Source organism: Pan troglodytes, chromosome 11 (genome assembly GCF_028858775.2).
Source record: "Pan troglodytes isolate AG18354 chromosome 11, NHGRI_mPanTro3-v2.0_pri, whole genome shotgun sequence".
Classification (NCBI taxonomy): Eukaryota; Metazoa; Chordata; class Mammalia; order Primates; family Hominidae; genus Pan; species Pan troglodytes.
This window is the reverse complement of record NC_072409.2, coordinates 14,631,433-14,658,832: the sequence shown is the minus strand read 5'-3', so window position 1 is coordinate 14,658,832 and position 27,400 is coordinate 14,631,433. Positions and strand designations below refer to the sequence as shown.

The 27,400-nt window shown below is 37.6% G+C and overlaps 1 protein-coding gene across 20 annotated transcripts in view; it reads right to left on the bottom strand.

Annotated features, from left to right (window-relative positions):
• The window catches only part of DENND1A (DENN domain containing 1A), a 542,971-nt gene that overhangs the window by 408,301 nt on the left and 107,270 nt on the right, over positions 1-27,400 (bottom strand). For 11 of the 20 annotated variants that reach the window (XR_010148858.1, XM_009457264.5, XM_054659070.2 and 8 more), the window contains one exon: positions 3,574-3,617. The exons of the other annotated variants lie outside the window; for them this stretch is intronic. Coding sequence is in view for 9 of the 11 variants with exons in the window: in XM_009457264.5 (XP_009455539.1) it covers positions 3,574-3,617 (44 nt within the window). In the remaining 2 variants the exon portion in view is untranslated. The remainder of the gene's footprint in view (positions 1-3,573; positions 3,618-27,400) is intronic. 20 annotated transcript variants of the gene reach the window in all.

Genomic DNA, 27,400 nt, shown 5'->3' with positions numbered 1-27,400 from the left:
AAAGCAGATGAATAAATAATATGAACTCTGAAAAACCCCTGCTTTTGCCTTGTTTTTTTTTTTTCTTTTAAAAAAAATATAGGCAACGCATGACTTTCAGGAATTAACAAAGCCTGTATTTCCAGGTTTAAAGATAGCAGGCTTACCAGATTTTAAATGAAATATTGAGTGCTACAGTGATTTAATGGTTTTAAACCATAGATGTCATTGTGGTCTGAGGGTGTCACAGACAACTTAAGGAGGAAAAAAAATGGGGCACAGAGAAATCACTTTGTCAGTAATTACAATCAGGCTGCTCATTACTTCTTCCTTCTGTATCGAGACCCTTATTTACATTTCAGATTACATTTTTTATGAAACAGTAAGATCTATCAGAGCTGAGAGGACTGAAATAATGAGGGGAAAACATTTTAATAAAACGTGTTGGGTCTGCATTACTTCCGTGACAGAAAGAAAGGCTTCTTCTGTAGTGATGGATCATTTATTCTGCTTCTAAACGAGAAGCAAAAAGATGAAACTGATGAACTTTTACTGCCTATTTGTCTTTAGCAGACAATTAAGACAGAGAAGATCAAAATGGATTATCATCCCACGCAGACAACTGGCCCAACAGTAATACATCTCCGGGACCACAGATTTGTAACTCTCTTTTATCCCTCCCCTTTCTTCTTACTTCTTTTTCCACTCTAAAGGCAGTGCTAGCTTTGTGGCTCAAGGAGAGCCAAAAGGCTGGTCATCATTATTCAGTCACAGATGTCAATCTAACCTCCCTTTTTTCTCAGTTTCTAAAGCAGTGAGCCACAATAATTTGTGACAGATTCTTTTACTGTAAGGTACAAAGAACACACAGAATAAAACATCTAGCAGCAGCAAGCGTCTCTGATCAATGTGCTGGTACATGGGAAATACACTATATGTAAAAACAAGCACTGGTAGTTTAGGCGAATGAGAAAAACTGGGGGAGGGGGAATTTGTGTGTGTGTGTGTGTGTGTCTGTGTGTCTGTGTGGTAATAAGTGCTACACTTTGTGGTGAATTATCTCAAATATTCCTTAAGGATTACATCATAAATGTTTTAATACTAGAAATGTTGTCGAGATTAAGTGCATATTCAGCATTTAAGGTTTGTATGTAATAGAAATATTTCTAAGAATTCCTTTATAATAGTTTTACTGTAGGAAAAGATAATTTAACAAATGTGAAGAAGAAAAAACTAAGATTACAACCTAAATGATAAAAAGATAAATTAAAAAACACACAGTTCTCACTTTCTTTCCCAGTAGATACAACTCTCAAACATATTTCTGGGAATTTGAAGATAATGTCTACAAAACAAAGTAGATCCTTCATTAATCATTTCTTGGGTTATAGGAGGCGAAAAAAAAAAGGAAATCGTATGTGTCAAGTTGGAGGAGATAAATAAATCTCTGCTAAGTGAGGCTGAGTTGTGTGCACTCTTATAAGTCTACCTCTGGTCCATGAGGACCATTCTCCAAATTTCAAAACGATGTCAATGATTTCAACAAAGAAAACAAATACTACTGTACTATGCGCACCTTTAAAATAACTAAAGCTATCATTATTATTTAGGTTCCTACTATAATTCTAATAATTCCAACTTCAATATATGAAATACTTGTAAGACCATCCATTAACTAAAGCAAAGAGAATTACATTCATAACATAATATCTAATCAGTCAACTGAGCTCTGTATACAATGATGGAATTGATAATAGCCTATATTTCTCTCAGTACACACATATGCAAGAATAGTACATGTATGCATATACGTACACATACACTCTCCTTAAACGCACAAACTTCTATGTGTACTCAGGGAAATAAACATGGAAAGATAAACATCAAATTGTTACAGTGGTTATCTCTGTGCAGTATAATAACTGATGATTTGTATTTTCTTTCTTTTCATTCTTTTGTAAATTTATTTTTGCTTTATCTATAGTTTCTACATGTTTTGTCATGAACATATTACCCATGCAGTTTTTTAAAGTTATACTAAAAAAGAAATCATGTTGTTCAAAAACTTTCAGATATAGTAAGAAACTATGTTGAACGGAATAGACCCAGATGGTAACTATGCTATTTTAAGTTTCTCCTATAAAATTCCCTCTCACTGAGAATTCAGATCATGGAACTACAAAGGTTATTTACCTAGACACAAGACTTTAGAACAATAATTTTGTTAAAATCTGTGGACTCAAGTGTACTCTAAATAATACGTTAAGATTTTCCAGCCTTTATATATTGTCTAAAGAAAGGAAATTCCTTAATGAAAAGGTCCTATAATCCTTGGATTGTGTAGTTTGAATCTAAAGAGCCCAATCTCATAGAAATTTAAGATAAAATAAAAATTTAACTCTCCTGGTAGAAGATGAAGGAAGAGACAGAGTCAGAAGATTTTAATATTTTTTAAAATCTTATTTAAAAGTCTTGAGATCAAACACAAAGCAAACCATACCAGTTCTCTTGGGTTCTTGTACTATAAGATCTCATTACAAAGCATCTCATTATACTGATTATCCAGTTCTATTCCTGGTCACATTATGTCCCCTTTATTCATAAAGATGTATCAGATACCTTGCTCTCTATACAACAAGACACACTGCAAAGGTGTTACTATCACTGTATTGGGTATTTCTATTCTATTGTACTTATCCTCATTCAAAGACTTTTAATAAAAAAATTAAATAGATGTGCTTAAGGAACATGCTTTTACTGTATATGGTATTTCACATGTGAAAGGTTTTATAAAGTTGTCTTATTCAGTGTAATCAAGAATGCTTTTATTTCAAAGCTGCTTTAAAAAGTATACCAAATTGCATATTTGAACTAAAAATGTAAGGTGCCCCAAAAAAGCTACAAAACATCTTCAATATCTCTCAAGATAGAAACTAGAATCCTGAATGTATAACCTAGAACTAATTATAAAAAATTCAGCAACATCAGAACTTCAGCACTATCTTGTGAGTAAAATCGTTCCTTCTACCCCATTCTATGCTTGCAGAATGCTGTCAATTCAAGATGGCAGAGCCAACTGGCCAACCTTAACTCACTACCCTCATCAGCACCACCCTCACCCTTAAGTCCATTTCTGCACGTGCATCTTCTCCTTCCAGTACTACCATAACACATAATTTCATCATCTATTTCAAATTCCAGGAAATGTTATAAACTTCCCTCTTCCCTCTTTTTTGTTACACTGCTTCTTGACTCCTGAAATAGCATTTTTTTAAAAAGTTCACAGGCAATGCAAAAAGGATTTCCTAATGAAGTGTAGACTGTAGCAAACCTCAAAGTGAAGAGTAAAATTTGTGATAGGTTTTCTTCCTTATTTTGTGTTCATTTTCTCCCTGAAGGAAACACCCCAAATCTAGCACCAATATTTTCAGTCCTACTTCAATATATTTTACTTTTTGTCTTTGGTTCCTAATTACTGCTTTTCTTCCCTTCTAAAAATTCATTTATCTCTTTCAGTAAAAAGAACAGTAATAATATGTTGAACAACTCTGAAATAAATTTTGTCATGTAAAAAATTAATTACGCATTCCGAACCTGGTCACTGTAGTCCTCCGGGAATTGCCTCTGCACCTCAGGATCTGTAAATAATTGACAGATAATATTAATTGGCTTTGGATTAGTGAGCAAGCAGAGGATCACACATTAATATTTGATCAGAAGATGATAGCAGCCCTGGCAGGGGATCCAAGGGGGGCAGCTGAGGCTGCTATGTTGATGAGCACAAGGAAGGACTCGGCAAGGCACTCCCATTACCCTCCTCCAGAAATATAAAAAAGAAAAATTTTAAAGACCTGATGCTACTGTTAACTTTAGACTATTACCTAATGCAAAAATCTTGCCAGCTGCAAATTGCCCTCAATATATTTTTCCAGAGAAAATGAGTCTTAAATCTGCTTGACTTTTCTTCTCTAATCAGAAGCCTCCTTTGCATAGTTACAGATGTGGGCTTGATAAACCACCTTAAGCACTGGTTTCAGACTGGGGAGAAAGGGGGAGTGAGAGAATTCTTTCAAGGAATAAATGCAAAACTCATCGCTTTAATAAATGAAATATATCCTTCTCAAAATGCTTGTACACTCTTATGAAAATGCAGATAAAACTGGATGGAAGTTTTCTTCAAAAGAGGACCAACGCTTTTGGCTTGTCAGTGTAAACAAAATATGAAAAAATTATGTTCCAGCTGACATAATTAAACTTGCTCAGAAACCATACAAATACATGGCAGAAAATACCTTTTATGATCACCTATTTAAAATGGAGGTACTAAAGGGATCACTTTATTCTTAAATCATAAGCAAGATGATCCAATGCCATCTTCTGTAAGTCAATACAGAAGTGAACAAATTAAAAGCTATTAGCATTCCATTTACTATCGATTAGGAAAACATTCAATCAGTTCTAATAAGGAAAAGATATGATTCCCTTGAGACATGTTAAGGGAAGTGATCAGAGGTCAGAATAATATCTATTTGAGAAATCATGTATCAATTCAAAGGCTTATGGAAAATCATAGATTTGAGGGTCTCCCGTCTAACAGTGATCACAATATATGCTACCCATGGCTACCTTTAAACACCATACTAAAACACTAATTTACATCCTTGTGAAAATGAATCCACGTAAAAGTTCACTGCAGTCCATTTCTTCAGTGAATAATCAAGAAGGGAAAAAACTAAGGGCCTATTCACAAACTACTAGGATCCTAGAAATACCAGTTTTCAAGTCATTAAAACCAATGTGTATTATTTTTTAAAACACAAGACTAATAATAAAAGCAGGAATATTCAAAAGGTTATGCCAAAAGTAGAGCCTCTCGAAATGAGTGGTGCAAAAAAGTTGAAACTATCTGCAAGTGATTTCAACTCTTGACGTGTATTTTGGTTGACTTAAAAGCTGGGAATCAATTTCTTTCTTCACCCTCATCTTCAACTACTGGGAAGGAATCAATGATGTGTCTAGACCGACTAGAGAACTCTGGAGTAATGCCCCTGCAGTACCAATTCAGGGCTTCCCTGATAGGCAGCAGTTTCTTCACTTGACCTGTCTTTGGCCTGAAGGACTGAAACTGCCCAAGGACTCAGCCCTCGTGAGAGAGGAGGCCAGCGGGCACCAAGAGTGTGGCAGGAAAAGGACTAGGCTGGCGGAGAAGAATTCGCCAGCAGGAGACAAAGGGGCAGCCTGTTGCCCAAGAATCCTCTACCAGTGTACAGTGAGGGGAAAAGGGGGTGAACAAAGGGGAACAAGGGGACTAAAAAAGAGGGCAGTGGCTATAATTCCTAAAACATACATAAATAACTTAAAATTTGGTCCAGAGACCCAAAAAATGTAGCTCTAAGCCACTGAGGGACATAATAAAACAGAGGTTGGGAAAGCCACTAAATCATCTAAGGCTTATTCTTTTTCTTCCAATTGACATGTGGTTTAACACTTATTCTTCAGCTACCAAACTTCATACAAAAATTACTTTCATGCCAATCGTTACTATCACGCCCTCTTTCTTGCAGTAATTTGTGCTTCTTGGGAACTACAAAATACCCATGAAAACAAAATCAAAGACTACTTTTCTATCACCATTTTGTGAAAGACTATATGTCCGAAACCAAAATTTGTAGTATATTCTTCAATTTTTAAAAATACCATTCTTATTCATAGGTGGCAGATGCTTCTTAAATCTTTTCAGTCAACTATATTAATAAGAAACCATAATAAACTCATTTAAAAAATATTTTTGATTAATATATACAATATAGCATTGAAAAAAGCATGGGAAAATTAATGAAAAGAAAAAAAATCAACCTATCTTAACACATTGAAGATAAAGATGACTATGGAATGCCAAGAAGGAGGCCATTCAAACTGTATCATTCCAAATACTGCCTCAATGGAAAGCAATATAAACGCCATCAATTAGATTCCTTCAATTGTCCTAAGACTCTCTACAATGAAATTACCAGGTTTTAACACAATAACGTTCCAAGACAATACATGCATTATTAGTTACTATGATTCAAGTATACAACTCTTGGTTTCTTTTCATTAAGGCCACTAACATTTACAAAAAACAAACTTCATAGGTCTTTAACATTCACCAAAGCAATATAATACATTTTTAAAAAGAAAGAAAAGCAATGCTTTTTAAAACCAAGTCAACCTATAAAGTTCCATTCAATTAGCTCAAAGATTCAGTCCGATAGTTCATAAAACTACGAAAGCCATTTTGGAAAGATTAACACAAAAACTGCAAATAATTTATTTGAATTTTCTTAAAATGTCTAACACAGGAGGCTGAAATCTTTTTCCACATTGAGTCAATCGCAATGCCATAATGTCACCAAAATATCGACATTGGAAACATCTGAGTTAAAAAGGTCCAAATACAATCTGCTTTTCTCAAGCAACACAACACCCGCCTTACTAACAGTTTCAGCATGGCACATGTACAAAACCTAGCACCCTGCAGTTAAGCAAACCGCCTTTAAATTTTCTGTCTGGCAGCAATCCACTTGCGTGTCTGTATGTTTTTACAAGTACTCTATGTATTTCATTGCGTCAGCTGCATTTCTTTGAGTTTTAAATGGTCTGGGAACATTTTATGAAATGTTCTATATCTTTATATGGAAAATAACATACACTGGAAAACTGTGCATCGGTCTAATATTTATATATCTATTTCTTTATCCACCACTCAATGCTATAATTGCTAATGTTCCAAAACACCTTCTCACATTCATAAGTTCACCATCAAATGCAGTGTCACCAAACAGCTAACTTTCAACACAAAAATCTGCAGGGAAGAGTACTACCATGGAAGAAAATAACATAATTTGCTTAGGCGATTGGCAGTAAGAATAATCAGCGTATGTCAAGCTTTTACCCAAGAATTGTCCCGCTGACAGAAAATTAAGAATCTAGTGGTACATAGCACACCCTTCTTTCCTTATCCTTTTCTCTTTTCTCTCAACAACTTTCTCCTACTTCAGGCAATAGATAACTCACAAACTTAAAAATCAATGTCATCAACTCCCAGGAAAATACTTTTCAACAGGAAAAAAATATTGTATTTAAAATATCTTGCTAATAATATGTACACTCTAATAGAGTCCATGCATCTCTTAACCAAAGAGACAGGTAGCTCTCAGACAAGGTTTTGTATCATGTCATTGTGATGTCACAGCACCATGGCCATCAAAGAGGCTGTCCCCACAGAAAAGTGTGCATCACTTTCACTGAAGGCCACAAGAAGCATTTCCATATTTGAACACACACATTTCACAGTATAGGACTCCCAAAAGCACAATCTCACTCAGGCACAGAACATGACCATGCTTAAAAAGCTATGTCTTCACAGCAGGAAAAAACTGATCTCCTAAACAAACATGTCTAACATTTTTTCTTTTAAGAAAGGCTAATCTTCTTCCATCTCAACAGTCTATGTTTTCCAGTCTTCTACTATACATACTTTTAAATCTTTAAGATATACCAGATTGCCACAGAATGTTTAATTAATAGAATAAGAGTGTGGGCAAGACTTACTGGAAAGGTGCTATAAATTATTTTACACAGGCTCCAAAAACCCTGAGTTCTGCCTTAGGCTTAAAGTTCCTAGAAAACGTGGTAGACAGATCTTTTACAACAGAAATGCAAAATAATTCATAAAAGTGCTGTGGTTACATATGAGGGCTCATTTGTACATTGGTAACTCCTATGTGTACATACACACACACACACACACACACACATCTTACCAAATTATTTTCCTGTTTCCCTCTGTCATACCAATGACTTCATTTAAAGAGTCAAGGCATGACATATTTTTAAACTGATTAAAAAATACACCGACTTCACTTTGTACAAAACATGTTAACAACTGCATACTAACCAAACGCCATCATCTCCTATAATAGGACCTCTTTTAGGAAATTTAAGAGAAACTGCAAATGTAGCAGTTAACACGGGAATCTACACTGCTTTCACTTTTAACATGTTAGGTATTCAAGGCAGAAAACATTACATTTAATGCCCGCTGAATTTACCCAATCATTATCTCTAGGCTACTTCAATCAATAAGAGACAAAATATTGAACATATTTAAAGCTTACAATTACAAATTCTGCCCTTTAAGAAGCAGGACTTTAACATTAGCTATAAACCATATAATCTCATTGTTCGATTTCATGGAGTTTGAGATACTATCTTCCTCTCCCCACAACCATAAATGTTAATCCAAGCTGTAATCAGATTTAATTTTCCAGATGAGAAGATGGGAATATGCTGCAAACAGGATAACAGTCCACTACACTGCTCTTTCACTAATGACATTTCCAAATTTTATAAACTAAAAATGCAGACTTTCAGAAAATAGTCTAAGAAGTTGTATAGTTTGAGAACAAGCTCAAATTTTCCCCAAAATACACCCAGAAATAAGCTTTCTTTTAATCCTCAAGAAGAAAATTTTTTTGTATTATGCAAAATTAAAGTTTCTTGATAAGATGACCGCAAACTGGACTGCATTAAATATAGCGTTTCAAGGACACTAGTAAACTTACTATAGCTATAAAAACTCAGCTTCATTTATTTTACATTGTAAAATACCTGACTCATTAGGTTAGCATTTTGTAATAACTAAACACAATTATTCTAGTAAATTATATTGTTCGATTGTTAAAATTTACTTGTTACAAATAATATATTTTTGAAAAGAATGTTTGAAATGTTTTACAGAGTTTAAAAATCACCAGCATGTTTTCCTTTTTTTGACAATGAAACAAAAAGGTTTAGGTTGTTTTTCCTTTTAAATTTTTTTAATTAAAAATTACTCTTTTCAAAAAATACTGATTCTAAAATGCAGATTTGACTCTAAAATTTGGAAGATGTCTAATTCATAAATTAGAAAAAAAATCATTTTGAAGGACTATAAATGAACATTTATTTGGATTCCATGTACAAATGAAATTTGTTACTTAAAAAAAATCTATTCTAGGTGTAACTTTTTGCTTTAGCACATGAAGGCTGTAAGACATAAAAACTTTAAATCATCCCAATTTTTAACCATGAGTCTAGTCTAGCATTTTCCCCCAACACTGGCATTTAAAGTATAATCAAATGCAATTTCACAGCAGCCAGCCTGATAACATAGGAACAGTTAACCATCAACACCCATAATAAAAACACAAATAACATTATTCAAGGAAAGACAGCAAAAACCCACCTCAGTATGGCAAGCAATGGAGCCATTCACATGCCAGATTCCTCCTCAGACTAACATATTCTGCCTTTCAGACATATCCTGCTCCGATGTGACTATTTATGCATAAACAGCAGACACTGACCTATTGTTTTCAGTTGTTGAAGTTATGAATGTAGTACAGTTACCAATTAAGTGAATCAACAAGTCCTAAATACATCAGCTGTTGTACAAATAATGAGTCCATTGACATTATACAGTAAAATCTAGGGAGTTTCATCTTTCTTTCTGGAGAATATGGAAGGATTTTAACCAGCAAATGCCACTACTTACTGATAGTTTGAAATATTTTTTATAACTTCATCTACAAAAGGAATATAAGTCTGATCCTTAAACAAATTTATGCTATGTGAATCCAAAAATCAAACATAAGTGAAATTCCAAAGGGAGCTTTAAAATGCAAAAGGAAGGTAGGGTGTGCTGGAGGCAAAAAAAAAAAAAAATCAAAAGGATATGTTCACTTACATTTACCTTTTTCTCTACTGAATATCTTAGTTTTCAACTTTCATTATTACTTAAATTTAAATATTTGGAATTTTTTTAAATTACTTCAAAATTATTGGAAACAATTCCTAAAATCTATCAAATTGATAGATAATTATAGATGAGTTTTTTTATGATTATAATCTCAGGCTTCCATGTAATTTCTCTATGAGTTAGGATTCATTTTATCCCACTTTTTTGAATGAGTAACCTGAAGTGTCACATTTTTATGCCAATATGAATAATTACTTTATACTTTGCCTAAACGACAGCTGTGCCCTTTATGTATTACAAATATGACATCACTCCATATGGTCTTCATAAATAGATGTATCATATGTGTCAAATTTGGTGAAAAGAGATAACTTATTTATTCAAATATAAAAAAACTATTTGATGGAACACCCACTATTTGCCAGGCACTGTGACAGGCATTTTAGAGAAATTTTCTGATTTTACCTTCCTGACAAAGCTATGCTATAGAGACTATCAAATCAATTTTATCATAGTTAAAGCAATAGGTTATCACTTGTCCAAAGTTAGAAAATTAGTAGTCACTCGTGGAACAAATGCTCTGCTGTGGCTGGCCCTGTTGATAAATAAGACACAGTCCTCACCCTCCAGGAGTTTACAGTCTAGCCCTAATGGAGAACACACAGAATTAAACAAGCAGGTACCATGGGGCTTGGTAAGTGTGATACTAGGAGTTAATCAGCACAGGGGCATCTGGCCTTGTCCTAAGGGGGCAGAAAAAGGTTCTACGAAGAAGTAGTAGAGCCAGGGGTAGAGTCCAGGACTAGATCAGGGCTCATCCCGTAACACGGCACGCCCACTTCTGAAGCATATACAATATAGTGAATAGGTCTGTTATGAGGCCAAGTTCCATGTCTTACTTAACTTTGTCTCCTACAAAATGTCTTAACTGTTATAAATACCGAACAAATATTTGGAGTGTAATAGAATTAATAGAACAAAATAAACTCATTAAACACCCTGTGTCTCCAAGTGGATAAAAGGCCAATTTCCAAATATCCAAATGAAAACAAGCCTTTGAATGCTACAGACTTCCTAAAGATCACACTGACATGTCATAAGCACACAATAAATATTAGTTGTTGTTATATTATTAACCCCAATGGAGAAATAAGCAAGCACTATAAATTCAATGACTACAGATGTATAGGTGTGCCTCAAATTGGAAATACATGTGTTCCTGAAATAAACTTTTATAAACCCAATTAAAATTTTCCCATTGCCTTCTACTGCTTACTTAGAAACACTATAACTTTATCAGAAACTGATTTTCTCTACATTGTCAGTAGTTCCAAAATCTTTAAGCTACAGTTTATTCGCCTCCTGGCATCTGTTTTGCTAATGATCTGTAAACATCAAATACACAAGGGACTCCCCCAGATTTACAGAAACCCTGAGGTGAATCTGTATAAATTGAAGGACCCTTCTGCTAATTCCTTTGCTTTCTAAGTTTGCATACTGGGTTTCAGGAAGAGTCCCACTAAACATTTTTGCAGTAACAATTATAATACTACCAGCTACCTCTTAGGTATACCATTGCCATAGGTGGCTTAATTTTTATCCTATTTCATCAAAATGACTCTTCCAGGTAAGTAGAAGCTCTCTATTTAATAAATAAGAAGAGTGAGGCTCACAATGAACAAATTCAGAGTTAAGTAACAGAGCTGGGATTCAGCCTGAATCCATCAGGCTCCAAAGAATCCAACACTGGCTTTTCTTTTTGGCTTTATTTATTTACATCCTCCTGTTGATCTGTCTTCTAGTCATTACTGTGACTCAACAATAAGAATACATCTGGACAAATAACTACAACATGTTTTCATGAAACAGGCCTTAGCGGATTATGAATGAGAGCTTTCCAATTTCTTTATTTATAGTCCTCTGCCAAGTTCAGGATATAAATAAAATGACTCCAAAGTAACTAGCACTCTATTCAACTAGTAAATACAATATTTAAAAGATGAATTCATATTAAAAACTTAGAATAATTTTGAAGGCTAGAGTTATCCTTATCTCATCTATGAAAAAAATTGCTAAACAAATAGAGTAAATAAGAACACAGAGAAAATGTCTTCCTACTTAAGAAAACATGTTCTCATCGTGTGTTCTAAACCACAATGAGAACCCCAATGCTGGAGTTCCCATTCATACAGGAGAGACAATGCGGACATCTCTGCAGGGGAAGCACATGCCCATCAAACAGAGCCTTCCTTATACCAAAATCCTGTCTTCCCCACTCCACCCTGCTTCCAGGGAACAAGCCACTGCTGCCTAGCCCTTATCTGTACCATTAGAGAAGCAGTGCTTATGTCCTTTGAGACTTTTGTTGTTGTAGTAAAATATACATACAATTTACTATTTTGACCATCTTTAAGTACCATGTTGTGACATTGAGTACATTCACATTGTTGTGCCACAATCACCACTATCCATCTCCAGAAATTTCTCATCTTCCCCAACTGAAACCTTGAATCCATTAAACACCAACTCTTCATTATCTCCTTCTCCCAGCCCCTGGCAACCACCAATCTACTTTCTGTCTCTATGAATTTGAATAGTCTAGTTACATGATATAAGTGGAATCACTTAGCATGATGTCTTCAGGGTTCATTCATGATGTTGCATGTGTCACAATTCCCTTCCTTTTCACAGATGAGTAACATTCCATTGTATGTAGATACCACATTGCTTATTATTCCATCAATGGACATATGGGTTATTTCCACCTTTTGGCTATTGTGAATAATGCTGCTATGAACATGCATGTGCAAATGTCTATTCAGGTCCCTGCTTTCACTTCTTTTGCATATATATCCACATGTCAAATTACTGGATCATATAATAATTCTACATTAATTTTTTGAGGACCTTTACCATTTTTAATGTTTTAAGAACTTTATGTAGTAAAGCTATCCTAACAGCCTACAATCCTTAGTGCAGACATTAAGACCAACCCAGCCAATTTCATATCTGTGTCTTAAATATAAATCCCTAAACCTGGCCAGCTTAATCATTTAACTTTCCCACAAAACTTGACATGCTCTATTCACCTTTCTCATCTTCCCACTATCCAAATCTTTCAAAAGATGCACTTAGGCATCACTCATAAATGTGACCAATTGTATATTCTTACATGAATTAACAGTCAATCATACCAACACTTTTTAAAAATTCAAAAGACAAAGAACTATGTCTTCCATCAAAAGTACACTGAATTTTTAATGAGGTTGCCACAGGAACAGCAAAACTGGCACACTCACGTCTATGGCTCCCCAACTCACAAAACTAACTTGCTTTTGGCACTCCTGGTCAGCCAGAAGCAAAACCTGCAACCTCTTCTAAGCTCCCTTTACATCCTTACCTTCTTACTGCAACTGAATGCTCACTTCCTCTGGGGTCCTTTCAAGAGTTGGATGTTTCTTCCCTACCTCTCCTCCCACTGGCCTGGAGGTGGGATAGATGGCCTCTGTTCATTAGAGCCACTTACAGGCCATTCACCTTCCTTACTCTCCAAAACCCTAGATTTTAACCTCTGGTCACCAGACCATGCCCTCCTCCCTACCACACCAACACCACCACCACCATTCTGCTTTGTTGTCACCTACTAATCCCAGGGTTATTCCTCATCCTTGACTCTTGGGGATCATACTGCATTGCCACTCACTCTAACACTACTCCCACCACAATCTTCCCGATTTTACTATTCACACAGATGAGCCTTCCAAATCCCTATAACTCTTGATTCCTAGGCCACTCCCCACAACAATCTCACCCTCTACTCCTACGGTCACACCCTAAACTCTACCACTACCAATAATTGAAATCCCCTTAGTAATTGCAAATTTCAAGCATCTCAGTCTCCAACCATGATCCACCTTCTCTCTTTCCATTCAACCCCTGTAGCACTCTTCCTTCTTCTATTCCACAGGGGCATATACTCTATCCATCTTTTCACTACTGCCTTTTTTTTTTTTTTTTGACACAGAGTTTCACGCTTGTTGCCCAGGCTGGGTTCAATGGCGCGATCTCGGCTCACCGCAACCTTCGCCTCCCGGGTTCAAGCGATTCTCCTGCCTCAGCCTCCCAAGTAGCTGGGATTACAGGCAGGCACCACCACACCCCACTAATTTTGTACTTTTAGTAGAGTCGGGGTTTCTCTGTGTTGGTCAGGCTGGTCTCTAACTCCCAACCTCAGGTGATCCGCCCTCCTCAGCCTCCCAAAGTGCTGGGATTACAGGCGTGAGCCACCACACTCAGCCCTTTTCACTGCCTTTGATCCACCTCAGGTCTACATGATTCTCCTTACATAGCTTAAATTCTATTGTTATAACTGTTCCTTTATACACATTCTCATCTGCCTTGTGCCTCTTTGTCATCCTCTCTTGGCAAACTCCAGTCATTGTTAAATCCAACTACCCACCTGCACCCATATAGCTAACAGGGGGTCCATTTTCATAGCTGTTTCATGTATACTTGGAAACTCCTGACACCTTATAGTTTAAGGTATGTGGCTGGACAAAAACACACAGCTATGCTGATTAATCTCACCTTAAATCTGTGGTTAGTAACTGTAAGTGAGCTTTAATGCAACTCAGTAATTATAACACATTTTCCTTCATTCATTCACTTTCTTTTTCTCTCTCTCCTTGGTGACTATTTTACACTTTCTTCTCTTCCCTCAAACCTTCTCCAACCTCAATTGCCACTGATTCCCTTACTGGCCACTTCCCTGAGAAAACAGAGGAATCAGAAGAGAACTCCCACAAGCCCCACCACCACCTCTATTCTCCCACCACCTCTGCCCCACAGACTCTGCCTTCGTCTTATTACGTGCCCCTTGCAAAGGTCCTTTGTCCACTTGTGAAAGAGGACTCCATCCCCTCTTGCCAACTCAGACAGAGCTCCACCAATCCTCCTGTTTTATTCATTTTACCTCTCTATAGGATCTTTCCCATCAGCATAGAAACATGCTGTTATTTCTACAGATATTTCTTAAAAGGTCAAGCCCACTTTCCAACAGCTACCACCCCATTTCTCTCCTTTTCTTTGTAGCTATATTCTTTGAAACAGTGTCTATACCCACAGTCACCACTTTGTCGCCTCCTACTCTCTTGGACCCATGACAACCAAGCTTTCACCTCACCGCTTCTCTGAAACTACTCACATACCAACAGCCACACCAATGACCTTCTTTTACTGCTAACATCAATTATCAATCTTTAGTCTTGATCTACAAGCACAATTTCACACCCATGATTGCTTCTTCCTTGATACGGTTTGGCTGTGTCCCCAACCAAATCTCATCTTGAATTGTAACTCCCGCAATTCCCACATGTTATGGGAGGAACCCCGTGGAAGGTGATTGAATTATAAGGGTGGGTCTTTCCTGCAATGTTCTCGTGATAGTGAATGAGTCTCATGAGATCTGATGGTTTTAAAAATGGGAATTTCCATGCACAAGCTCTGTCTTTGCCTGCTGCCATCCATGTAATACGTGACTTGTTCCTCCTTGCCTTCTACCATGATTGTGAGGCCTCCCCAGGCATGTGGAACTGTAAGTCTCATTAAACCTCTTTCTTTTATAAATTGCCCAGTCTCAGGTATGTCTTTATAGCAGCATGAAAATGGACCAATACACTCCTGGAGTCACTTTCTTTCTTCAGGTGGCTTCCAAAGCATCCCACTCTCCTGCCTCACTGGCTTCTGCAGGCTCCTTGCTGATCTCTCCCTATTGAAGAGCTCCAGAACTCAGTCCTTGGACTTGACTTTCTTTCCTTTGCTGGTCCTCTTTCAGTCCCATCACTTCAAATATGCACTATCAATTTTAAATTTATTTCTCCAGCTCCTATCTCTTCCAATTCTAGACTCATTTATCTAACTGTCTACTCAACATCTCCACTTGACGTCTCAAATTTAACATATCCAAAATGGAACTCCTGATCTTTCTCTCACATCCCAGAGCCGATGTATCAGCCACTCCTGCCAACTAAATCTTCAAAATATATTCAAATTCTGACCATTTCACTCTATCTCCACCACTAACACCCTGATTTAAGCCACCATCATTTTCCACCTGGATTAACTACCAATAGCTTCCTAACAGGTTTTCCTGCTTCTGGTTCCAATTTCCTGTAGTCTGTTCTCAAATAGCATCTAGAGGAATCCTGTAAAACTCAATACAGGGCCTCCTCTACAATGTCCTCCCTTCACCAGCATACCTCTGCACTCACTTCCTAACTCTCCTCTCCAAACTTTGTTCCCGCCTTGCTGGTCTGCTTGCTGCTTCTCAAACATGCATGCCATGCTTCCACTTCATGGCCTATACCCACACAATTCACTCTGTCTGATAAAATATCAAGGAATAAGGCATGTGCTATCAGATTTTATTCACAAGGTAGTTTCCCAATGTGGCCTTCCCTAATCACCTTATTTAAATTTATAATTTTCCTATCCCCACCATTCCTCATTCCATTTTCCTGGGTTATGTTTCTCTTTAGTGCATTTCACCATGCAACATACTATATACAGGTAGAGTAGCTTCTCTTTTTCAAAATGCTTGGGACTAGAAGTGTTTTTTCAGATTTTGTAATATTTCATATACATAATGAGATATCTTGAGGATGGGCCCCAAGTCTAAATGCAAAATTTATATTTCATATATACCATATACACATAGCCTGAAGGTAATTTATACAATTTTTTTTTTTTTTTGAGACAGAGTCTCACTCTGTCACCCAAGATGGACTGTAATGGCATGATCTCAGCTCACTGCAACTTCTGCCTCCTGGGTTCAAGCGACTATCCTGCCTTAGCCTCCCGAGTAGTTGGGATTACAGGCGCCTGCCACCATGCCCAGCTAATTTTTGAATTATTATTAGAGTCGGGGTTTCATCGTGTTGGCCAGGCTGGTCTCGAACTCCTGACCTCAAGTGACCTGCCCACCTTGACCTCCGAAAGCACTGGGATTACAGGTGGGAGCCACTGCACCATCCTATATATTATTTTAATAATTTTGTGCATTAAACAAAGTTTGTACAATTAACCATCAGAAAGCAAAGATGTCACTGTCTTAGCCACCCATGTGGACAATCTGTGGTTTGGCATCACCATCATTCCCAACTGTGAATTTATATGCTACCAATAAGCAATTATTTTCTTGTACCTATTTACGTATAAGTACCTAACAGTAAAAAATATGACATACTGGTTTTGGGGGGTTGTTTTTTGTTTTCAGATGGAGTCTGGCTCTATCACCCAGGCTGGAGTGCAGTGGCACTATCTCTCCTCACTGCAACCTCCACCTTCCAGGTTCAAGTGATTCTCCTGCCTCAGCCTCCCAAGTAGCTGGGATTACAAGCACTCGCCACCATGCCTGGCTAATTTTTGTATTTTTAGTAGAGATGGGGTTTTGCCATGTTGGGCAGGCTGGTCTTGAACTCCTGACCTCAAGGGATCCACCCGCCTCAGCCTCCCAAAGTGCTGGGATTATGGCCACCATGCCTGGCCAACATACTGTTTGTTTGTTGTTTTATTGAGACGGAGTCTTGCTCTGTCACCGAGGCTGGAGTGCAGTGGCGTGATCTTGGCTCACTGCAACCTCTGCCTCCTGGGTTCAAGCGATTCTCCCGCCTCAGCCTCCCCGAGTAGTTGGGATTACAGGTGCCCGCCACTACGCCCAGCTAATATTTGCATTTTTAGTAGAGACGGGGTTTCACCACGTTGGCCAGGTTGGTCTCGAACTCCTGACCTCAGGTGATCTGCCCGCCTCGGTCTCCCAAAGTGCTGGGATTACAGGTGTGAGCCACCGTGCCCAGCCCTGACATACTGTTAATAGAGTGAAAAAATAACATGTTCAGAGTAACTTGTGACATCACATCAGCACTCAGGAAGTTTCGGATTTTGGAGCATTTTGGATTTTCAGATTAGGAATGCTTAACCTGTACTTATTATCTGTTTTCCTCTCCTAAATTATACACTTTATAAAGGCAAGGATCTTTGCTTATTTTGTTCACTACTGTATCCCCAGCGCCTGGAAAAAGGCCTAGCATATAAATACTGAATGAAAAAAAGAAGGAATGAAGGAATAAAGGGAGTAATACCCTTTCTTCTCAAATACCTCTTTTGGCAACATGTACCAAAAGCATTATCAATGTCCTCACTCTATACCCTAGTAATTCCAAACCTTAAAATCTATCTGAAGGAAATAGTCTGAAATGTAGGTACTTTTTAAAAATTTTTTCAAGCATCATTGCAAAAATTGAAAGAGTGTTAATAAGTTCAAGTGATGCAATATTTACATCACCATAACATGTGGAAATACATCATTGCATTATGAAGAATTAACTCAAAATACAAAGATTTATCATACTGTAATAGCAGTTATCATTTTTTAATGTTCTAAATCCAGACTGAAATTTAACTCATCAAAATATCTAGCCATGAGTGAGTTGTAGGATTATTGGTGATTTTTTTTGGCCTTATATTCTGAATTTTCTATATTTTTAATAAGATTCATAATTTTTTAAATGAACTTTGCAAATAAATATGTTCCTGGGAAATTAGATTTACATTACCACAGTTTATAATGTCCCCATCTGCCTCTTCCAGGAATCCATCCCTGACTACGTCAGCCCACATTTGACTGGTCTCCTCCCTAAGCTTCTGTAATATTCGCTACTTTGGCAGCATAATAAATGACTAAGCACCTGATTATGCACCTAATCATTTCCCGTCTTCGACTGTTAATTCTTTCATTTAAGTACTTGTCTCCCCAGTAAGTAAAATAAGCCACTCCAATGACCAGAACCCATGTCTCCTTACCATCTGTGCTCTTCCCACAGATAAAGGCACCACAGACTTCAAGCACAGTGCACAGCACAGAGTAGGCTGCCTTCCATACATGTTTGCTGAATTGAATTCTATCTGAATTGCCCTTATTAAATTTCCTGGGATAGATTAATTCAGGGGCACTCCAGCCAACTCTCCTTCAACAGACTTCATGGAATGCCTATTCTGTGTCACACACTGTGATAAGCATAGTCCATGTCATGCCACTTAAGCTTCACAACTCTGTAACTCTACAAGGTAAGTATTGCTATCCCCAGAAGATCAGGAGAGATGAAATTCCTGGCTCATAATCACACCAATGGTAAATGCAAAAGCTAAGATTCAAACTCAGATTTAACTTTAAAACCTATATTCTTGGCCGGGCACAGTAGCTCACACCTGCAATCCCAGCACTTTGGGAGGCCGAGGCAGGAGGATCCCTTGAGGTCAGGAGTTCGAGACCAGCCTGCCCAACATGGTGAAACCACGTCTCTACTAAAAATACAAAAAGCCGGGTGTGGTGGTGGGCACCTGTAATCCCAACTACTCAGGAGGCTGAGGCAGGAGAATTGCTTGAACTCGGGGGTCAGAAGTTGCAGTGAGCTGAGATCATGCCATTGTACCCCAGCCTAGGTGACAAGAGCAAAACTCCGTCTCCAACAAAAAACAAACCAAAAAAAACACCAAAAAACCTATCATCTTAATCATTATGCTTACATGGCAGAGGTTATCAGCCTTTAGCATGCATCAAAGTCACCTGATGGGCTTGATCAGTTTCTGTTTCAGTAAGTCTAAAATAGTATCCAATAATTTGCTTTTTTTTTTTTTTAAGACAGTCTCACTCTGTCACCCAAGCTGCAATGCAGTGGCAGGATCACAGTTCACTGCAGCCTCAAACTCCTGGGCTCAAACGATCCTCCCGCCTCAGCCTCCCAAGTAGCTGGACCTACAGGCAAACGCCACCATGCCTGACTAATATTTGTATTTTTTTGTAGAGGCAGGGTTTTGCCATGTTGCCCAGGCTGGTCTCAAACACCTGAGATCAAGCAATCCCCCTGCCTAATTTTCATTTCTAAGTTCCCAGGTGATGTTGATGCTACTGGTCTGGGGGACTACACTTTGAGAATTACTGTTATACAGACTTGATAAAAAAACTAGCAACAGGAATCCACTCATCAAAGTTCCTTAGAAAAGGTGAGACATCTTCAACTCCATCCTTCTAGTCTCAGCTCAGGTTCTATAATACTTCCCAGTGAAAGCTCTCAAGCCAACAACCCCACACTGGCAGGTTCAGTGCCCCTCCTATGTGTTAACCCTAAGCATTCTGCAGACTGGCTCACTCTATCTCTCTCACAACATTCTGTGGGCCCTCCAGTATCACAGAAGCTGGAAAGCTACAAACTATTTTCCAAAAAGCCCCTGCAACTAAGATCCTGGGTATGATTTAGGTTCTGGCCAGTCAGATCCACCTAGTGAGACCTGAAAGCTCAGGGATGTGGGGAGACAGGAGGCAACAGGAGGAACCCATTTTTCTGATACAAACCTAGAAGGAACGGCACGATGGTTTCTATTATCTTCAGCTGGACCATGACTGATGCACTGCCCCCTGCATGTTCCTCCGAGTACTTATTTATCTTCCTATCTGCTATGCCTAGAACAATATTAGACTCATAGCACACAATCATTTTTAGTAAGCTTTCAGAAAATCACAATAGCCATTATAATATTTAAAAGATTTGGCATGAATCTTAAAATGTTGGACTGGAAATCAGCAGACCTAGATTCTGCCACTATCTGATCTTAAATACATCTCTAAACCTGAATTCTCTCACATATAAACTAAAAATGTTTACTGAGTTTTCTTGACTCTAAAATTCTATCATTCTATGATCTAAAAGCCTGAGACGACTCATTGCTTTGGTAAAACATCAATGCCTATAAGTATCCTATAAAGGAAAATGGCCCTGAGGAAAAGTACTTCTTTCTGGTTTTCTGTGTGGCTAACCACTCTGTAGAGTTAACAAGCCTCTCACAAAAGAAAGAAAACAATTATTAAAGATTTTTCAATGGAGAAAAATTCTAAATTTAAGCAGCAGTGGCTACTTAAATGTCATTCTATTTATGCCTTCTTGCTCTGTCACCCAGACTGTAGTGCAGTGGCATGATCTCGGATCACTGCAACCTCCACCCCCTGAGTTCCAGCAATTCTCGTGCCTCAGCCTCCAGAGTAGCTGGGATTACAGGCATGCATCACCCTGCCCAGCTAATTTCTGTATTTTTACTAGAGACAGGGTTTCACCATGTCGGCCAGGCTGGTCTCGAACTCCTGAACTTGATCAAGTGATCCGCCTACCTCAGCTTCCCAAAGTGCTAGGATTATAGGCAGGAGCCACCGGTCTGGTCAACAATGAGAATTTTAAAGGCTCCTTTTGTCCTGTCTGCCTGACTTTGCTTCATGATTTTCACTTCATTATCTGGAGGGGTTTCCTCCCTCTTGCTATTAATGTAAAATCTGCATTTCTGTAAAGACCTCCTTTTCGAGGACCAATAAAACCTATATGGAATAACAAAGATTACTGGCCTGGGGTAATTCTACCTTAAAAGATCTCTCCTCCTCAATTTGCATTTCCTCCATCATCTCATGTTTTGGCCTCATGGTGTTGGCCATCACGTCTCTCTTTCATGTCACAAGGCAACTCTTTTCTGGGTGGAACTCCTCAGGCTGTCTCTTGCCTCTGAACTCTGCATCCATGCTGACTGACAGGTGAGATGCCAGGGCTTGAGAAGCAGAGCACACAGGAAATGTGGGGTATTGGGGAAGGCAGGTACACAAACAAAGTTTTGAAAAAGAGAAAGAAAAGGCCAGGAATGGTGGCTCACACCTGTAATCCCAGCATTTTGGGAGGCCGAGGAGGGAGGATCACTTGAGCTCAAGAGATCGAGACCAGCCTGAGCAACATGGTGAAAACCATGTCTCTACAAAAAAAAAAAAACATACTAATGAAAGCTGATAAGCTAAAGGAAAAAAAAACTATTAATATTTTAAGAAAATTTACAAATTTGTGTTAAGCCACATTGAAAGCCATCCTGGGCCACATACAGCCCCAGGCCATGGGTTGGACAAACTTGATCTAGAATTACCTAGGAAGCCAACATTTCAATTTGAACTTAAATCCCCCCCCTTTTTTTTTTTGAGACGAAGTCTCACTCTTGTCACCCAGGCTGGAGTGCAGTGGTGCAATCTTGGCTCACTGCAACCTCTGCCTCCCGGGTTCAAGCGATTCTCCTGCCTCAGCCTCCCGAGTAGCTAGAATTACAGGCACCTACCACCACGCCCGGCTAATTTTTGTACTTTTAGTAGAGACAGGGTTTCACCATGTTGGCCAGGCTGGTCTTGATCCCCTGACCTCAGGTGATGCACCCACCTCAGCCTCCCAAAGTGCTGGGATTACAGGCGTGAGCCACCACGCCCGGCCAAATCCCTGAACCTTTTCATCCATCTTGCTTGAAGCCTGGACTAGACCCTGTTTTGCATTCAATCTGCTCTCTCCTACTCACAGCCTCCAAAGTTGAACACATTTCTCAAAATGATGGAATGCCAGATCCAACACTTTACCATCTTGAAAGATGCCAAAAAAGGGATGCAAATAGGTGCTCAAGTTTTATAATCTTATAACTCATGTCATTTTTCCCCATAAGACTGGCAAAGGTTAGAAGTGTGGGAAACATCTGGAGACGGAAGGATCTGGGGAAATAAGCAGTCTCCTATAATTGATAACTAAGAGTATGGTTGGATGGAAAGTAATTTGGTACAATTTTCTGCAGCACAAATAGAATGAATTTTAAATTTCCATGCCTTATAATCCACCAATTTCACTTACAAGAAAGCATCCACGGCTGGGCACGGTGGCTCATGCCTGTAATCCCAGCACTTTGGGAGGCTGAGGCAGGCAGATCACAAGGTCAGGAGATCGAGACCATTGTGGCTAACATGGTGAAACCCTGTCTCTACTAAACATACAAAAAATTAGCCAGGCGTGGTGGTGGGCGCCTGTAGTCCTAGCTACTTGGGAGGCTGAGGCAGGAGAACGGCGTGAACCTGGAAGGCGGAGCTTGCAGTGAGCGGAGATCACACCACTGCATTCCAGCCAGGGCGACAGAGCAAGACTCCATCTCAAAAATAAAAATAAAAAAGGTTTGTGGGTTTGCCTCTTTGCAAAACATCCATCAATATATTTTTAAAATAAAGTGATTTAGAACTATAAATGACATGGAAAGTTGCCCTTTTTAATAATTTGTAATTGGACCTCTGAAATACAGTGATGTGTCACTTAACAATGAGAATGCACCCTGAGAAATGCATCATTAGGCAATGTTGTCATTATGTGAATATCATAGAGTGTACTTAACAAGCTTAGAATGATATAGTCTACTACACATCTACACTATATGGTATAGCTAAAGCACCACCTTCCACCCCTTATCCCATTATCCTCCTCCTTCCCTTTCCAGAAGTAACCATTTTTTAAGGTTGGCATGCAGTCTTTCCATCCATACTGTTGTACTTTTAATATATATAAATGCACCCATGATAAAATAGAGTTGTTTTGTATTTTTAACATTTATATATCTGATATTTTGCAGACAGTACTTTTAGCCTGTTTTTCTAATTCAAAATTATGTTTTTGAGAATTACTCATGTTGCTTCAAGCAGATTGGATCCATTCCTTTTAATTGCTATAAAATTCTTCTATTCAGCTATATAATTCTTTATTCTATATTAGTAAGTCACAATTTATCCATTTTTTCCCTGTTGATGATCATTTAGGTTTTAAGGATTTTTCAGTTACAAAAAAAAAAAAACATGCTATGAACATTCTTGATATGACACTTTGTACACAAATGAGAATTTCACTGCAATATACAGTGAGTGGAATGAGTGGTTGCTAGAACGTGAGCACCTTCCACTTCACTAGATATTATCAAAGCACATAAGAGTTTTTGCCCTTCCACATTCTTATTAATACTGGTACTGGTTGATTTTTGACATTTTCTGCCACTCTCATGTATAAAATACTCTCTTAGGATTTTAATTTATATTTCCTTCATTTTAGTGATAGAATCATAATCTTTTTAAATGACTCTTAACTACTTGGATTTATTATTTTATTATTTCATCTAATATTTTTTGCCTATCTAAAAAATTTCTTTCTTTCGAGTACCTTATGTATTCTGGATCCTAAGCCTTGCAAAAATTTTCAATCTAATAATTGTCTTTTTATTTTGTTAATAGTTCTTTTTTGCCATACCAAAGTTTCAGATTTTAGTGTACTCAAATCAAGAGTCAAGTCTTATTCATCATGGTTTGTGATGTTTCTTTGTGGTTTTTGGAAAGGGTCTCACTCTATCTTCCAGGCTGGAGGGCAGTGGCATGATCATGGCTCACTGCAGCCTTGACCTCCAGACTCAAGGGATCCTCCCACCTCAGCCTCTCCCGTAGCTGGGACCACAGGCGCACACCACCACATGCACCTGTGGTCTCAGCTAATTTTTTGGTTTTCTGTAGAGACAGGGATCTCACTATGTTGTCCAGGCTGGTCTCGAACTCCTGAGCTCAAGCAATCTTCCTGTCTCAGCCTCCCAATATGTGGGATTACAGGTGTAAGCCACTGTATCCGGCTTTGTTTGTGCTTTTTTACATCTTAGTCAAGAAATCCTTTCCTAAGACTTCTAAAAATATTTTCACATTTTCTATGAACTTCTGTTTTTTAATGTACACCTTTAATCTACTTGTAATTTATTTTTATCAAGGCTGTGAGTAGGACTTTTTTTTTTTCCAAAGGACCAGTAAATTCTCTCTCAAATAGAGGAATTGCCTGGTGATAACCTTTTTATTTCTAATTCCTAAGGGCAGCTGGCAAAGCCCTTCTCATTTAAAAAAAAAAAATTAGGGAAAAGGTGTACTATTTAATACTTAAATATGACAAGTCATAACTAATGACATTTGGTAGGACAGAACATACCAGAATATACTGAGTCGGCTTTACTTAGACCCGAAAAAAAAGATCTGCGTTCACAATTATCCAAAGAAAAGCACAAAGAATCCAAACAGATACTGGATTGTCTAATAAGTAAAAAAAATTAGGCAAAAGTAAAACAGACATTTCTACCAGCTTTTTCAATACTCATAAGATACCAAGTTTTAAGAGAGTTTCGTGCAGACACATAAACAAACTTTTTACCTAGCCCTCAAAATTCACAATCTCACATCAGTTTTCCACTCCTTTCCAAAACTTAGATTTAGAAAAGGGCCACTTAGGAAGATGCTTACCTCAATAGTTACAGCATTAAGAAGAGAAATGCCTAACTGATACTACTGCAATCATCACTAAATTTGATTGTGATATTCTTGCATAAGCTAACCAAAATTATTTTACTGATATAAATCCTGTATAACTACTTACAGATTTTTACATAATGTTACATTTACCATAATAATTTACATATTGTAACTAGTATCAACCAGCTAAATTTGAATTCTTTGTTCTCTTGAAAAAGAACACCATTTTAAGTTAATAATATGTTTCTGAATACGACACTATAAGGTATTCTTAAGAGGGTATGTAACACGGACATTAATAATTTACCAAATAAATTCATTGTGATCAATTCTATTATAAAAATTCACAGGAACTCTTAATAAAAGCAAATGTTAATTTAATATTTTTACCCCTTCTTCATCCAGCCATCTATTAGAACCTAACTTATTGAGAATATCATTTTTAACAGCATTTCTTTGCAAATGTTATACTGCAGCTGCTATATAATTATCTTTCAGGCTGCAAATTTTCAGCATTGTACATATTTTATAGCGTATTTTTTATATACTTAAAAACAAACTCAATGGTCAAGTAAACAAAAAAGGTACTCTTTGGTTCAAAAAATTCATTAAGCATAATAAATTCAATTAGACACAGTATGAGGTTTTCCTCAAAGCCATACAATAATAATACAAGTATTGTATTGTTCAAATATTCTCATTGTTATATAGGTTGTCACATTTCACTTTTAATAGGAACTGACTCAAAGAGACCTTGGAACAAAAGTATCCTAACCAAGTAGCAGTTCTCAAAGTGTCATGCTAAAAAAACATTACTCTCCAATTCACACAATCCAAACAATCAAATCAGAGAACAACCACTTCTTTATTAATGGAAAAATGCACTCTAGTTTCCTGTGTCCAAGTGACGCTACCTAAAAAATACTTAAACAAGGAAAGCTAAAGATGCAATCATTGGAATAGCATCAATACTAATAAAATGTTTTTAGAACTGATCAATTAGATATTATTCATTGAATGATAGTTTTGAGAGTTTAACAATAATTCCAATGTTTGCTGAAAGCAAATGAAATTAAAGGAATTCCTAATGCTGACAATCTTCTTCATTAAAATATAAAACTAAAAACAATTCTGCCTACAAAGACAAAATCTCACTAGAAAAGAAAGCGATGTGGTTAGGCGGGAAATTAAATCTTACTCAAACTGTGGGTGGAAATAAAACAGTACCTTCATAATAAAGATATCACAAACAGCTGTATTCTTTACAATTATTTGCTCAAGATATAATTTGCTCTCCTGCAGTGTCAGATGCTAATGCAACTGAATTTATACAATCTAAGCACTGTCTACAGATGCACCTTTTGTTTTTAAATCAGCAGGAACCACTGACCAGCAGACGAAATATTCCTAACTAATCAGCAAACGTGTAAAGTCTGACATCCCCCTGCAAAATACACATCTGACCATATAACTGTCTCAGTAAATTCACATGACTAGAAACAACTTTAACACACTAAACAAATTCTACTCAAAAAGGATCAGAAGGTCAGTCACTGCAAACAGCCACTGTGCTATAGACCAGAAATAACTTCTAATAAGCCCCCTTCAAAAACTTTGCAGCCTGAACGATAATTACATAGCACTTGCAGTATAACATTTGCAAAGAAATACTGTTTAAAATGATATTCTCAATAAGTTAAGTTCTAATAGATAGCTGGGAAAGGAAGGGGTAAAAATATTAATTCAATATTTACTTTATTACTTAAAACTAAATAGTTTTAGCGTATTAAAATCACATTTTCTAAGAAAATTCCCGAAGATACACATTATGATCTACATAATTTTCCAAATTGACCGTATTCTCCTTTATTGTATAACATTCTACAATGTGAGGAGGCTAAAACGTATCCGTAATTTCGTATTTCAGGACAATCTAGAAGTCTGTGCAAAACATAACCCAACTGCTATAATAACTCAAAAAGAACAGAAAACTTACAGCTACATGTTCAAAGAGAGTAAGCAGAAAAAGAAACAACAATTATCAAGAACCTATTTGGCACTGGGCCCCCAAAGTGACTGTACTTTTTTTTTTTTTTTTTTTTTTGAGACAGTGTCTCACTGTGTCACCCAGGCTGGAGTGCAGTGGCACAATCCTGGCTCACTGTAACCTCGACCTCCTGGGCTCAAGCGGTCCTCCCACTTTAGCCTCCTGAGTAGCTGGGGCCAAAGGCTTGCGCCACCACACCCAACTAATTTTTGTATTTTTTGGTAGAGATGGGGTTTCACCATGTTTGTCAGGCTGGTCTCGAACTCCTGGGTTCAAGTGATCTGCCAGCCTTGACATCCCAAAGTCCTGGGGTTATAGGTATGAGCCACCACGCCCAGCTGAAACCAAATCTTACAAGTTCACTAATTTCCCCAAGGTCACACATCTA